A 16,119-nucleotide genomic window follows, 5' to 3' on the forward strand; every position below is an offset into this window, starting at 1 on the left:
AAAGTTTTGGTATATGAATCGAGTTAACAAATCAGAAATATTTATTATAAATTTTTATATGTTTGCAGAGAAAATGTCGAGGAATATGATGAAGAAATGATGAGAGAATTATTTTAATACTAAAATTATATTAATTATATACACATATATAATAAGTTTAATCAGCGCTGCTTTAATTATGAAATTATTTGCCATGAGATAATTTAATTAGTGTATAGATTTTGTGTACACTATTTTTTTCCACAAATATCAATTCTTCAGAATATGGAATATATGTGTATTATAATATATAGGATATATAATTTGCAAAGGAATAATTATCACAAATGCAGTCAGGATATAATTGATTGATAAACAGGAATCGTAAGTACAAATTATTTAAAACATACATATATACTTATATATTTATTTAATCAAACTATATTTAAAGTATATTTTTTCCTATAATAATAATTGACATAAACAAACCTTCGCTTTCTTCAATCTTTGTTATAACATGAATTCCTTACAGCTGATCCTCGATACAATGGCATTAAGAAGACTAGAAACACGCAATTCATCTTTGTCGATTTTATAGGTTTTCATAATAAGATTCATGTCAGCAAACTCCTGTATTCTTAAAATAGGTACTCTTTCTCCCTCGATACTTCCTAAGACTTCTTCCGACACAGATTGTTCCTCGCCAAGTTCATGTATCAGTATTACCAGGATATTCTTGTCACTGTCATCGATACCAAATTCAGTCAAGGCACGTGATATCTTTTTAGATATCGATAGATAAAATAAAACCTCCGTGTACATAGTCTTGGTAATTAATCGATTCTGTTTAGCATTGAGGGCAACTTTATTGACAGCCACCACCGCCTGGAAAGCGTCGATTATAAGTGAAGCTTTCACCACGCAACAACGAAGCTTTCCAGTGACGACTTTCTCGCGAATTTCGGCGATATTCGTAACGTCAGTAAATAAATACAACGAGCAGTAGAGTCCAGTCTCTCGATCCAGCTCAATTTTGTAATCGTCCATCTTAACCTTTAACAGCTTCGACAATTGCGATTATTTCAATCTCGTCTTAAACTAGAAAATAGTTGAGCAATACTTGTTCACGCGCGTCACGACTTAGCGATATTAATAAATGCTTGAAAGATACGTGCAACTTTCAATATAACGTAAACACACATAAACGTCAAAATTTCTGATTTTATGCACGTGTGAAAAGTCGCGCATTAACGCCCTCGCAGCACAGAAGCTAAAACAAGAAACACTTGGTCAACATCTCATGTTAAATACGAATCGCATGATTATAGAAGAACAATATAACGTGGAAAGGAAAGCACGTGTGTGTATAAAAACAATTTGTGTTAGAAGAAAGATAAATACGAACAAAACGTACACTCTTTTACACACGCGAAAAGGAAAAAAAAGAACACGAGAAAAATTAAGACAGCGAAAAATAGACAGATCCTCGCGACAGTCGAGACAATATTATAACGATACGTATAAAGCGAGACATTTGTTCGTTTATATATACATATATGTATATACGTACGCATATCACGCGCGAGCAAGAGAGACAAACCATCAAAGTCAAAGGTCGAAGTCAACTGCGCACCGCGGCCGCGTCGCTCGCTCGCGCCTCGCGCTTATCCCCACCCCCACCCCCACCCCCACCCCCACCACCCAGCATCCCCACTCTCTCCCCCACCCTCTGCGCAGCTGCCGGCGCACAAGCCGGGCGCCGGCACGTAGCTCTCCGCGCGTCCTTCGAAGTATTCACCTTGACACCTGAGAGTGAGACACGCGAGAGTTTTCTCGTTCGCAAATTCCGACACAAACGCGTCGCCCGTGCGATCTACAATATTCTCGAGTGTGAGAATTATTTAATAAATGTTGCGTTGTTAATAACGAATGTTGCAAATGATTTTACATTCGAGATCACATATACGTCATTAAACGTGTTCCGCTTGTCGCTATTTTCGCTTCGAAGATTAAACGTGTTCCGCTTGTCGCTATTTTCGCTCTGATTGGTCCATACTTCACAGGAAGCACGGTCGTGAACCAATCAACTGTTTTGTCGAAAAGTGGAAAATTTTTCTGATGCGACAGTTGGCACGAGTGAGTGACAGCCATATTTATTTCGCATAGTACATGAAATTTCGTGCTCCGCGCTCGTTTAAAGTATTGCACAGTATTGCGCGCGATTATTTATGATATCGGGATGTGCTTGTGAATACGCGAATATCCGGCTCGAGTATCGCGAGTGTCGAAGAAACGGAAGTGATTAATTACGATGATTAATCGGTGTAAACATTGCACAATTATGTCATGACGCGACATTACACGATTCGCATCCGAGTTACGGTTTTACATTAATGGGGAAAAATTATAAGTGTGTATAGTATCGGGAAAAAAGTAACGGGCGATCGTTTTATTTTGCGCATATAATATATATATATTACATCGCGATATGGTGTAAATGTGTGAACAGTTTTATCCAATATAAATTCTGTACGACAGGAAGTGCCGACAAAGTAATTGCGAGAAACGAAGAAACAGACTGCAGTTAATACTGTGACTGCTGCAATCATAACTACATTAAATAAGGTAAGATTATTACGATATCACTTTTGTCTTATATCCGAATTACGATTTTAATGTGCGACAGGAAGCATTGTTAATTGTATTAATAAAATGGTAAATTATTGAATATATATAATGATTCTTTTTCTCACTTCTTTTTTAATTCATATTTCATAGCGTACAAATTTGCTGAAATATATTTCAATATATAAGTTTTAAAAAAATCGTTCAAGGGAACTCGGAAAGTGACGCCAACTATCGACAATAGTTTTCACTAACTTGTACGAAATTGATTAGTAGGTAAAGTAACATTATACGTTATCTTTTTCTTCTCGTGTTTACTGTTTACTTTTATATACGTGTTTTGTACGTGTACGTTGTTTAAAAGGTAATGATACAATCCAAATAATAATAGAGATAATTATTCATATTTATATTGCATTTTTTGATCAATGTAAATGTGTTAAATATTTAATAAATTTATTTTATGAATAATCTTTTTAAGGTTAGGATGTCAAAGTTTTGCTAAATTTATATTTACGCGGAGTATCTCATTGTCAGTACTATTATATTAATATCTTGATTAAATGAAATGCGAATACGAAAATTAAATACACTTAGATATGTCATTTGTCAAATAAATATTTGCCTGAAATGCACGAAGATAAGATATACTTAGAGGTTGTTATAATTTATAAATGCATATTTGGAAACATTTTTTTAAGGCAAATAAATATTTGCCTGAATAAATGCACAAAGATAGAACATTAAGATATATCGTTGTGGTGTATATTCAGAAACATTTTTTTTTTCCAAATGTGACGTTTAAATAAAAAATATTTCTAATTTATATTAATTTACAATTAGTTCTTATAATCTTGAAATTTGCTACTTTTGCGAAAATGTGTACGCTTCATTTGTCAAAAAATGCATACTACATTCTCGTTACATATATCAAAGAAAATTGTAAATAATTATTGCCATATTTTTGCATAATAATGAAATCCGATTAAAAGATTTAATTTTTATCATTGCTAATTATGATGGATGATAATACATTGCGTGGAAGTATTCTGGATCGATTATTCGATTGCGGTAAATTTGTGTCTTCTAATGTCGAACAAATAGTATACAAAATAATTTCGTATAATACTATCGATCAAATATTATATATATTATATTACATTTTACAACGTGTATATATATTCACGTGTCTAACAACAATAATTTTGATATCTTTCTTGTATAAAAATTAATTTAAAAATTACTTTAAACATTTTGGAAATTTTGTAATTATTCCTGTAGTACACTCAGCAATTAAACAAGGTACGGAGCAATTTAAATCAGCGTGCCCTTCAAAGAAAGAAAAATTGAGAAAAAAATGTACCGAGTCTAAATTGGAGAAAGATGAAGAGACCGACGTAGGTCCACCTTGTATCGAAAGACGATCATATATACTTCCCAGTCAAATTTGTCCTAAAACAGTCTCTTGTTGTTATATAAAAATGCAGGTATAAATAGAAATATAATACATCAATATTATTATTCGTTATCGGAAAGATATGCATCTCTTATTACTAATCGAATGATATTCTACAAATTGAACAGAATAAATCCAAATTTCTTTTGTATATGTTAAATATATTTTTTATTCAAAATATACAAATTATAAAATATTAATTAGGCAAAATGTAGACAAACTAGAAGAATTATTCGACTCACAAATTTTTCAGTACAAATAAACTAAATAAGAAATACATCCAGTAAATTATTATATTCAAATTTTACTAGGTAATTACATTTGTTGTGATTAAAATATATATAACATTGTACATTATTTTTTATTTGATTTAAAGTTGAATAGAAAACTTTTTTCCTTTCTTTATTTCTGTGCATAAAATTTCTGTGTATACCGCTTCACGTTTTTGCGTTGAATTTCTTCAATTCCAATCACAATTCATAGGATCCTTATGCTCCTTGCTGTTGCGAGACAAAGCCACAACCTCCCCCATGTCCTCCCAAATATCGTCAGCAACCACGAAAACCGACCTGCGGTTGCGATCTTTGCGAAAAGAATGTTGAGAGCAAATGCTGCAGTTCGACCGTAACTTCTCATGATTAGCCGATATATAATTCTAGAGAAAACATATTTAAAAATTCACAGAAAATTTAGTTAGCACGTTCAACCAGGCTGTGAAAAATAAATAAAATATACGTGTTATTAATAAATTAAAAATATTAAAATAAAGGAACACACATAAAGAAAAGAATCGCTATCAATTACATTATATACGACGTATTTCGATACAAAAGATAAATCTAGTATGTATTTTTTTACTTTAGCTTTCTCTGATTTAGGCATACAATCGCAGCACATCTCTTTCTCGATTTTTCTTTACTAGAAGAACAACATAAGCCATTCTTCGATTTTATATAAAAAGAATGATATTTTTATATAAAGTTTGTTTAAACTTGATTAATATTTTTTGACAGAAATCAGCTGATTAAAGCGTTAATTTGTTAATTAAATTTTAAAATAATAGTATGTAATAAAAATTATAAAGTAATAATATGTTTTAAATAAAATGTTATAGTATTGTCAACAATAATTGCGGGAATCGATTTAACATGTTTTTTTTTAGAAAAGGACTAGAACAACACAAGCGCGCGTTATTCTTCAATTTTATGTTAAAAAGAATGATACAGAAATCAGCTGATATAACTGTCAAAAAATATTAATCGAGTTTAAAAAGTACTATAACATTTTATTTATAACATATCATTATTTTACTTTTTATGACATAATATTATTTTAAAATTTAATTAACGCTTTATTAGTATTTTTTGACAGAAATCAGCTGATTAAAGCGTTAATTTGTTTGCTAATTAAATTTTAAAATAAGAATGTGTTATAAAAATTAAAATAATATGTTTTAAATATGTTATAATTTTCCTTAAACTCGATTAATATCTTTTGACAGTTATTAACTGATTTCTGTGAAAAAATATTAATCGAGTTTAAAGTAATATAACATTTTATTTAAAACATATTATTTTATAAATTTTATTACATATTCTTATTTTAAAAATTAATTTACAAATTAAATTTTTAATCAGCTGATTTCTGGCCAAAATATTAATTGCGGATAAAGTATTATAACATATTATATTACTTAAAATATATTATTATAATTATAATATGTTGTAAATAAAATCATATGTTATAATATATAGTTATAATATATGTATAGTTTGTCCGCGATTAATATTTTTTGACGCAGAAATCAGCTGATAACTGTGAAAAAAAATTAATCCTAGATAAAGCATTATAATTTATTATTTTCAACATATTACTATTTTAATTTTTATAATTTATTATTATTTTAAATTTTAATTAGCCAATTTACGCTTTATTAATATTTTTGACATACATCAGCTGATTAAAGCGTTAATTTGCTAATAAATTTAAAATAATATTATGTTATGAAAATTAAAATAATAATATGTTTTAAATAAAATGTTATAGGACTTTAAACTCGATTAATATTTTTTGACAGTTATCAGCTGATTTCTGTATAATTCTTTTTAACATAAATAAAATTGAGGAATAGTGCGCGCGTTGCGCGAGCTTGTGTTGTTCTAGGCCTTTTTTAAAAAAGGCATGTCAAGTCAATTCTCGCAAGTTTATATATATATATATAATCTGTACTGTGAAATTTTAATTTTAAGCTAATGGATCGAGTGTTCCTTTTTTTTGCGAAAATTCTTCTTGTCGCTGAAAGAAGAGACGTCAAACACTTTCCAAATTTTTCGGAGATTTTTTTTCAACTTTATTTTCATCTCTGTGCACAGTGTATTTCGAAACAATCTGTAATATATACGCGAAAAGATATAGCAGCGTTAAATTAATCATTTATGAGATATTGACGCTAAATTGAGAATAAAATAGTCCATTGATTTTAAAATGGAATCGCGCATAATTCTGTATTCGCAAGCTGCCTAAAAGTTGCCTCTTTTTTGTGATGTTGATTAGCTGCCTCAATATGCATTGTAAATTATATTCATAGCATCGAGGCTATCATTGCGAGGGTTAGCAGTTTGACAGTTTGTCCAAAATAAAATAAAATAAAATAATAATATGTTTTAATATTTTAAATTCGATTTATATTTTTGACAGTTATTAGCTGATTACTGCGTCAAAAAATATTAATCGCGGATGAAGTATACATATATTATAACTATATATTATAACATATTATTTTATTTACAATATATTATTATAAAATAATAATATATTTTAAGTAATATAATATATTATAATACTTTTTATTTTATTTTATTTTATTTTGAACAAACTGTCAAACACACTGCTAACTCTCGCGATGACAGCTGCTCGATGCTATGAATATAATGCACAACGCGAATCGAGACAGCCAATTAGTATCGCAGAAAAGCGACGACAATGTCAATAACATGCCTTTTTTTAGAAAGGGATTCGAATAACACACGCTGATTTAAGTTGCTCTATATTCTGTACAGTTTATGAATTTATAACTTGTATTAGTTGTCTGAATAATTTTTCTAAGACGAACAAATTTTCAAAATGTTCAAAATAATCTTTAAACTAATTCTTATACAAGAAAGATATTAAGTATTTAATCGGGTTTTTATATAATATGCTTTGTATATTTAAATATATATATTCTGTCGACAATCTTCTTCGTATTTATCATAATTATTTTTATCGTTTCCCAATGAGTCGGTATTTTCTTGAAACGATTTGTTTTTCTCTAACCAAATGATTAGATATGATATAGCTTCATAGTATCAGAACTCTATTGATAAGTTAATGGTTAATGTACTCGGTATACGCATATTTTTAAATTAAATATTATTAAGATATGGAAATCACACAGTTTAAAACGCGATAAGTAATCAATCATTTTCTATCTAAGCACTATGATTTTATTCATGTTTTCGGAATGTGCAGATAACCCTTTCACCAAATTTTGTTTACTCTACAGTCGCAAACATCGTGATAATATCAGCGTAAAAATTATTTTAATGATTATTTTAAAATATTTTAAAATATGTATTTCTGATTTAAATTTTGATGTGACTAAATAAATAAAAAATTCTACATTGATTGATTTAAAACAGATAATTATAATAAAAGTTAGGTCCGTATTTAATAGAAAATTTAAAAACAAATAGATCTTACACGTATTTCTGTTCGCCATAGTATAATTTACGAAATCGAAGCTACACAGAGAGAATTTTCTCTTAGAATTTACCCTGAAAATAATGGTAATCGTGGGACAATATGGTATGGAAAGAATTTTATGAGAATTTCTCCGATTAATATTGATCACAATAAAAATAACAATATTTATTACAATAAAATATAACACATGTTTGATTAATTTTACTAAACTGCATAGTAAAATCAATCAAACATGTTTTATATTTTATTATGATAAATATTATTTTTATTGTGATAAATATTAATCGGAGAAATTCTCATAAAATTCTTTCCATATCATATTGTCCCACGATTACCATGATTTTCGGGGTAAATTCTAAGAGAAAATTCTTTCAGTGTACTATAACAAAAAATGACGCATGCGGTTGTTCGCGGTAGGTTAAATTTAGGTTCTTTCGTTCGCTTCCACGCCGAATACGCATACTCAGTACAGCCAGTTAAGTAATATTATCAATAGTAATGCTCGAGTCGAGGATATCCATAATGATCAAGTCAGTTATCTGCAGGACACGCCCGTTCAACCGTACCAAAAATCCCGTTGCCTTTAATGTAAGTCTTCAAAATGATGTTTTACATAAAAAGTATTCTTATTATGTATATGCAATCTTACGGTTTTTTTTCTATTTTATGCTATATTTTTTCCATATAATTTAATACAATATATATTATAATGTAAAAACATGATAAATGTAATGTTCAATAGCTCTACTGTAAAATAGATTAGCGTTATTTTAATATATCGTGCTAAATCAATATAAAATATAGAAACAAAGCTTATAAAGGAAGAAATAGATTTTTCAGCCATGATTAATTATTATAATTATTCTTATATATAATTATTTTCGAATAATTATTATTAGAACATTTTTTAACACATTATTTCTTCTTTTGATAGTAACACCATACTTTTAAAACTAATTATAATTAATTTAGCGATTAGCATTTTTTATATTATTGATCCTAGGCTAAAGTCAAACTCGTTTATTGATTACTATAGCATAACATATAGATGTATGTATAAGATGTTTCACACAACTCTCTCGCGACTTTAATTTCAATAATGGCTAGAAAAGAATTCTTTAGAAATTTGAAGTTATAATTTTTTTAATAAAATATATTTTCTGAATCAAACCATTAAAATAGAAGAGTTTCTCGCGAATTAAATTTTAAGATAATAAATGAATATTATTCTTATTATTTTATAATCAATATTGTTTATTTAATATTTCATTGAATTGATAAAGGCAACTGTTTATTATTTTACTTTACTTAATTGTCCTGTTTTATAATATTACGAGTACATAAACTTTTTCAGTTTTTTTTCCGATTTTTAAAATTAATTCTGATTGTTCTCGAAATGGATTACTCATAATGAATCAATCTGCTATCGCAGAATATCGCAGAAATGATTCTAATTCGAAGGATGAGCTCGCAACTGATAAACGTCAAGTTGTTTGCCAACTCGACACCTGTTGATTACGTTCAAGCATGCGCGTCTCTGCCTATTTAGTCACTATCGATCCTTTATTTTGACGATATTTCGACTCGTTACGAACGATTAATCGAGCACACGAGTAAATCGACCAAAACTCGATGAGAGTTGACATGGTGGATAAGTAAGTGGGAAGAGCAAGAACGGTGTATTTTGGAGAACAACTATTGTGTGTATATTCTTACGTGCGTCTCTGAATTAGTCAGACGAGTTCCCCTAATTGTCAACTGCCGCGAGTTCAGGTTTCATCGATCAGGTAAATTGATACATATAAATTTGTATATAATTGAATATATTTTATAAGAATTATCATGCGGTGTGAAAGTATGCCAGATCGTCTCGTGGGTGAGTCATACCCATTACCTCTTTGACGTCACACTCTCGCTCGTATACAGTTGTGCGTAGCTACGCGATTGGAATCTCAATTCCTTAGGGATTGTTAGGACACTAAAATTAAAATTAAAATTAAATAATTATAATTAAATAATATCTTATGCTAAATTTTTTAAGCATAATTATTTATTTATTATTAAATATATTAATCATTTAATTAAAACTAAATAATCCATATATCTACAATATATAATTACTAAAATAGTTTCTGTTAGAAAAGAAAATTTGATTCTTTTCCCACGGATTTTTAACACCAAAGTAGAGAATAAAATATTTTTTCATTGTTATATAATTCGTGAAAAGATTTTACATATCGCTACATGTATATTACTTAATTGAATATGGAATAATCTAATAATATTTGTGTATTTTTTCTATCTTTTTTAATTTAATAGAAACTTGTGAAAGCTTTCAGATTTTTAACATTTTTACTATATAGTTTTTAACTTATGTTTTATAAATATAATATTCAGACATATTCAATTATATTATAATATTCAATTTGTTCATTTTTAAAAACGATATGAGAGGATTAATGGAATTTTTTTTATATTTTATAATATAATTCATGTTTCTAATACAACAAAATTTGTTACACGAACAGTAATTTGTCGAATTCTTTCAATGATCTTGTAATACTTGTAAGATGGATTATTAAGGTTGACTTTATAAATATGAAGGTCGACTATTATATTTGATCTTGAAATAATTCTGGACATAAATAATATTGATATAAGAAATAATAAGATGTGCGTATATCGTATATGATGAAAGGTATAGGATAAAGCAAAGGCAAATCTTTAAATCAATTTTGCAGAGTATAATTTCTTTCATTTATTTTAAAGAAATAACATTTATATGTTAACAATTAAATTTTTTATGAAAAATAAATTTATTCATTTAAAAGAATTAGAAATCTCGAAGTAACAAAAATTTTTATGATACTAAGAAAAATGTAACTTCAGGTTTTATACTAATTTTAAGAGAGTTAGAGAAATTAATTTTTGAAAATAAAATACGCTGGTTTTCAAAATAATCGGTATATTTATTATCATATGTTTGTTCACTTTTATATTATAAAGATTAAAAATTCTTGACATAACTCTTTATATAACTCTTTACATAATCTTTACATCGTATTAAAAAAATTGATAATTGTTTGTCAATATTTTTGATCGTACTTATTCTATCGAAATGCTCAATTTCGCTTTATTCACTTTTATGTAGTCTACTCTTATCGCGGGACTACGATTTTAACAGGTTGTTATGCTCGCAACTATACAGGATAATCCCGTAGAATAAATATAGAATAACCGGTTTTACCACATGATATATCTTCAAGCGACTTTTTCCTTAGTCTACGTAAAAAAAGATATATTTTGTATGACTGTGTACAAACTTGATATTGCAGGATACTTAATTTACCGTGTATATTTGCATGTTATAATGTGTACCAAAATAGTGGCAAAAAATGCATAATATGATAATTTACTTCTAAGATTAGTTATCGAAATTAAAACTGAACAGAAAAAAGCATTAAATACTTATTAATATATTTATAAATTCAATCTTCAACTAGTCAACTGGTTTTCTATCTCGCGAAGAGTGAGAATATGTTTTTCAATCATTAGACTCTTTTTATTAATACATAATAAATCTACGCTTCTATAAGAAACATATAAGTCCAAACTAAAATTGAATTTTTATATTGTAACACACATTAAGTGATATTGGACAAAGAGAGACGTAAAAAAAAATAATTCGGAATTATATAAAAAACGGACTTGGTAACATAATTTTATAAACAACTAAAAAACATAAGTAAAAATTGTGATTTCAATGAATTCAACTTTCGATGTTGTAACAAAAAGGATCCCTGCTAATTTTTATTTATTTTCTTGTCTCGAACTTGGTGGAATTATACCGAGTTTAATCTTTCATTAAGACATCTCTTTTTATATGTTTTTTTGTTCGTGACGCGATCGAAAAAAAACCATAATTGGCGCGATAGATCGACAGTCAGCTTTCTTCAGAGAAAGGGAAGCAGAGCGCGACGAATGCAATGACGTTTTCGAATTTCTGTGATATTCGTACGTTTATTTCGGGTCAACGTGTGACGCGCGCGAGTTCCTCAGGGTCACGATCTTCGATCGATTAGGTGTCACAGCGATTTGAGTCGCTCGAACGCGCGCTTCCTCACTATTGGTCGCACCATCACGATCGTCTACGTCGGCTGACTCCCTCCTCTCGGCGAGGGCTGGGATTTTCCTGACGGGATACCAACGATCGCTATTTCATGTTTGTTCGCCGGCTTGTCCTTCGCAGTACGCATTTGACGCTCGAAGGAAACGAATTCTTGATAGACAAGATGCGTACACGTAAGTAGATTCATCAATCGACAGCGACGTTGACTCATCGAATTGGCTCTTATCTCGCGTGGATTATTTCTTTTTCGATTTACGATCAATATCGGGCGCAAAAAAGTTTGATTGTTCTTTTATAAATCCGTGAAACGCGCGAAATCGTAATTTCGACTTTGCCTTCAGATTTTCACACTGCAGATACACGAAAACAATTTTTTCATGTTTATTAAAGACAATTCGCAATACAATTCTTTGCATCGAAAATTGAATCGAATAATATTATATCGAAATTGTATGTACATTTAATTAGATTGTTAATTTTTACATTCTTTTAGATCGATAAAAGTTTTTCATAAACGTGTTGTATAAATTGTAATTTTTTCTTATTGTGTATATCACGTATAGACGTTTATTTTATTTTATTTATTTGTCTGAAATTTAATTTTTGTCGAAAATATTTTTTAAATTTAAGAAATAATTTTAGCAATATAAAGCATTAATTGAGAAACAGATTACTGAAGATGTTTGATTTAAATATCTATATTTTAGTTTGATCTTTAAATAACTATAAATACTTTCATGTATGTAATTTATTATATATCTAATAAAACACATTTTCATTAATTTTTCCTCTATAAGTCTAAAGAGAATAGTTTCAAAAAAAAAAAAAAAATAACTAAATAAATAATAAAACATTGAAAATATAAAAAAAGAAAAGTCGCACGAGATAAGAACGAGCCATGAACGAGATTCGAGATAGAGAGCGAACATAAATAATGAAAGAAAATAAGATCTGAAATTAAATTGTATAGAACTGAATTAGTTTAATTAGCTTCTGATTTTTTTTTTTTTTACATTAACAAGATCAAGTGGATTATCGGATATGATCGCTCTCGTGACCGCGATAACTCTAAACATGATCTCTGCGTAAGTGCGCCGTTATCGATGTTTCGCCAAATTTCTTGTTATTTGACGACGACGTCTTATCGATACATACCAAATTATCGAACTGGTGATAATGCGATTCGGCGAGTCGTAATTTCCTCGTGATATTAGCTCCAAGGTGATCCGCATCGACGAGCTCTAGATACCGTTCTCATTCGTTGTGATTCATTTCGAGTTGCGTAGCTTGAACTTTTCTTTCATTATCAGTCACGTAAGAATCGATATATTTTGCGATCATAATATATCACGATCTATTTGTATCATCAGCGTGCAAATTTATGCTGCATCTCGATATGATTATGCGGTTTTTATGCAGCATATTATCTCATTACATATATATATAAGTTTTATTAGAAATATATTGAAAAAAGAAAAAATATAAAAAATATTTTACGAAAATTTCAGATATTGGTCTTTGTTATCTTGAAATTTATCATCGTATATGTATATATAACTGTAGACTAGTTTCTGCTTCTCTTTCTCTCTCAATTCATATTGACTTGAATTGATAAATAAATCTATCATTGATTTATTATCTTTTTTTTCTAGCATTACATAAATAAATGAGCTAAAATATCTCTAAAAATATGAGACTGTTGAGTTATTTCAACTCTTAATACTCTCATCATGTATTCTTATCTGTCATAATCCCCATAATGCTCACGACTTGCACTCAATATTTATATACACAAAAGATAATTCGGTAAAATTTTATTGCTACATTCAAAAATCTTTTATTTTATCTTTATTTTACGAAATACATCTTAAAATAATAAGAACTGCCGACTTATTATATCTCCACAAATTTACATATGAATGACTTGTATAACATTTATTTTTACTTGACATTAGAAGTGTAAAATTCCGTATACGTAAATTATAATTGGAGAGTAAAATTATGTATCATCAACATCAAGAAAAGAGAAAAGATTTTAACAAGAAGAAAAGAAAAAAGATTTTAATAAAAAGAAAAAATTTATATAATCTTGCGAATTTTTATTAAATAAAATGTAATGTTATACTGTCATTTTGAATATATATTTATAACGTATCGATTGATCAATTATATACACAAAAGTGAGTATCATTGATTGATCAATTAAATCTCTATTATTCCATCGATGTTTTTATAAATATTCGTCTTATTAAAAATCAATTTTCTTCTCATTTTTTTTCTCTATAAAATGTGGAAGTTTACCAACTACTACCGAGAAAGCTGTTGCATGAAGATGTAAAGTTTATCCGTTTGTTCGTCTCATATACAGTCATCATACATGATTAGTTGTGTATATAAGATATTGTTACATTAGCGCATTGGTGGGTTTTCCCGATGGGACAGAAAATGTCAATTTAATAGCATAGTTATCTTCGTGAGAGAGAAAGATAGATGTTTGTTATTGACATCGCATCATTAAATATGACGGAATCTCCGTGTATTTATATCGACCAGTTCTTACTTTAAACAATTTTGAGAATTAGGCAATTATCTTGTGTATATATTAATGTGATGAAAGTTTTTTATTTTGCAACTGTATTAGATAAAAAAAGTTATTTTCAAAATAATTATATATTTTTAGGATAACGTCTTCTTGAAATTTTTATTTCTCATGCTAATAGTCTTCTCACGTCATAATTACGATAAATATATAGCGATAGCTTCTTGCAATTTCATACTTGCTGCCATCATTATCATACAAGCGAGATTTTTTTTCTTGATAATTGAAGATATGAATAAATATCAAAAGCGCAGACAGCATGTAATATTGATACAAAAAGAATATAAAATATATATTTTATATAGCATATATATTTTATATTCTTTTTGCGAAATTGTTACGCAACAACAAGATTAAGTATACAAAATGTTCCCAGATTTATTCTTCCTTTAAATAGGAAACACTGAAGGCCAAACTGTAAAGAATAGCAATTCTTTCGATTATCAGATTATCAGATTATTGAATTGAAAGCGATTGAGAAAATTAATGACTTGCTGGGAACTAGGTTAAAAAGCGAATATAAATGACGAAATACTGTATTATTAATTTAATTAACTTTGAAATTATAAAACACATATAAAAATGATAATTTGTTTGGTCGTGATAATCGAATAAGCACTATATTTGGCATAAAAATGTTTTTTATATACTTATCATAAAAAAAATTAATTTATTAATCATCAAATTTATATTGTTTTCTATCCGTTTAAAGCAGATTTTTAATTTATTAAAAACTTAAAATTAAAGCTTTCGAAAAAATTAATTTTTAAGAAGGTTGAGATCAGACAGAAAGATATCCGGTTATCATTAGACACTGCATGTGTCTAACCCGCATGTTTATGCTTTGATATTTTCTTTATCATCACTACGTTACACAATTGTCAAACTTTTGCCCTCCATTAATTTGATAGAACGAGGTCGCTTATACATCTGCTGAAGCAATAATCTTTTATTATCACTTCAGTATAATTACTCTTATTTTTGTTTATCGTACTTTTTATCATTTTCTGATGAACTTTGATCGTAATTAATTTAAAATTTTGATCATTTGCCAGCGGGGTGATAATATCACAGTCAAAATCATATGAAAATCGAAATAAATAACACATAGACAATTGAAATAATAAAAATTTAAAAAAATATCTAAAATTATTGCTATATTTTTAATTTATTCGTGAGATGTGCGTAATTTAATAGTTATATTGTCACACGCAATCAGAACATGTGATCTGTCGAAAACAGATGTATGTCGTGCAATTAAGGATGGCAATAAATAATCATTTGCTTTGAACATACGCGTATAGACTGAACAATCATTATTTATATAATTAGTCATTATATTAGCTCGATGGAAATTTTTCTCCTATTAATCATATATTATTATTAATAAATTTAATTGGCAATAACACAAGTCGCAAGTTGTTTGAGACTATTTGATATAATAATAATTAACTTTGACGCGTGTTAATAATTTTGTACATATTATTTAATTGATTTTGAATTATAAATTGTTCTGTAGAATTTTCAAAAACATGATATTTGATATATGTATATGTGGAAACATAACTCATATCTCTTGCATTTATC

General features: G+C 28.2%; 2 protein-coding genes across 19 annotated transcripts in view; one reads left to right on the plus strand and one right to left on the minus strand.

Annotated features, from left to right (window-relative positions):
• Positions 1–291: 291 nt before the first annotated feature.
• LOC145933454 (EKC/KEOPS complex subunit Tprkb) lies at positions 292–1,610 on the minus strand. 2 transcript variants are annotated; one of them, XM_083033154.1, is made up of 2 exons: positions 1,550–1,610; positions 292–1,249 (listed from the first exon to the last, which is right to left on the minus strand). In XM_083033154.1, the coding sequence occupies exon 2, from the start codon at positions 1,024–1,026 to the stop codon at positions 490–492; it is 537 nt and encodes a 178-aa protein (XP_082889280.1). In that variant the 5' UTR covers positions 1,027–1,249; positions 1,550–1,610; the 3' UTR covers positions 292–489. The 2 variants fall into 2 exon arrangements, with proteins under 2 accessions (XP_082889280.1, XP_082889281.1); XM_083033155.1 differs by lacking the exon at positions 1,550–1,610 and adding an exon at positions 1,394–1,538.
• A 7,834-nt stretch (positions 1,611–9,444) lies between these two features.
• Positions 9,445–16,119, plus strand: part of LOC145933519 (serine protease inhibitor 3/4) — a 29,411-nt gene continuing 22,736 nt past the window's right edge. For 15 of the 17 annotated variants that reach the window (XM_083033282.1, XM_083033280.1, XM_083033288.1 and 12 more), the window contains exon 1: positions 11,948–12,106. In XM_083033282.1, the coding sequence (XP_082889408.1) occupies positions 12,025–12,106 (82 nt within the window). In that variant the 5' untranslated portion in view covers positions 11,948–12,024. Of the gene's footprint in view, positions 9,592–11,947; positions 12,107–16,119 lie in introns of those variants that run through there. The other 2 variants (XM_083033296.1, XM_083033297.1) reach the window with 2 other exon arrangements.

The sequence above is a fragment of the Prenolepis imparis genome, unplaced genomic scaffold (assembly GCF_030444845.1).
Source record: "Prenolepis imparis isolate NDT839.2.m4 unplaced genomic scaffold, iyPreImpa1.0 SCAF_3, whole genome shotgun sequence".
Lineage (NCBI taxonomy): Eukaryota > Metazoa > Arthropoda > Insecta > Hymenoptera > Formicidae > Prenolepis > Prenolepis imparis.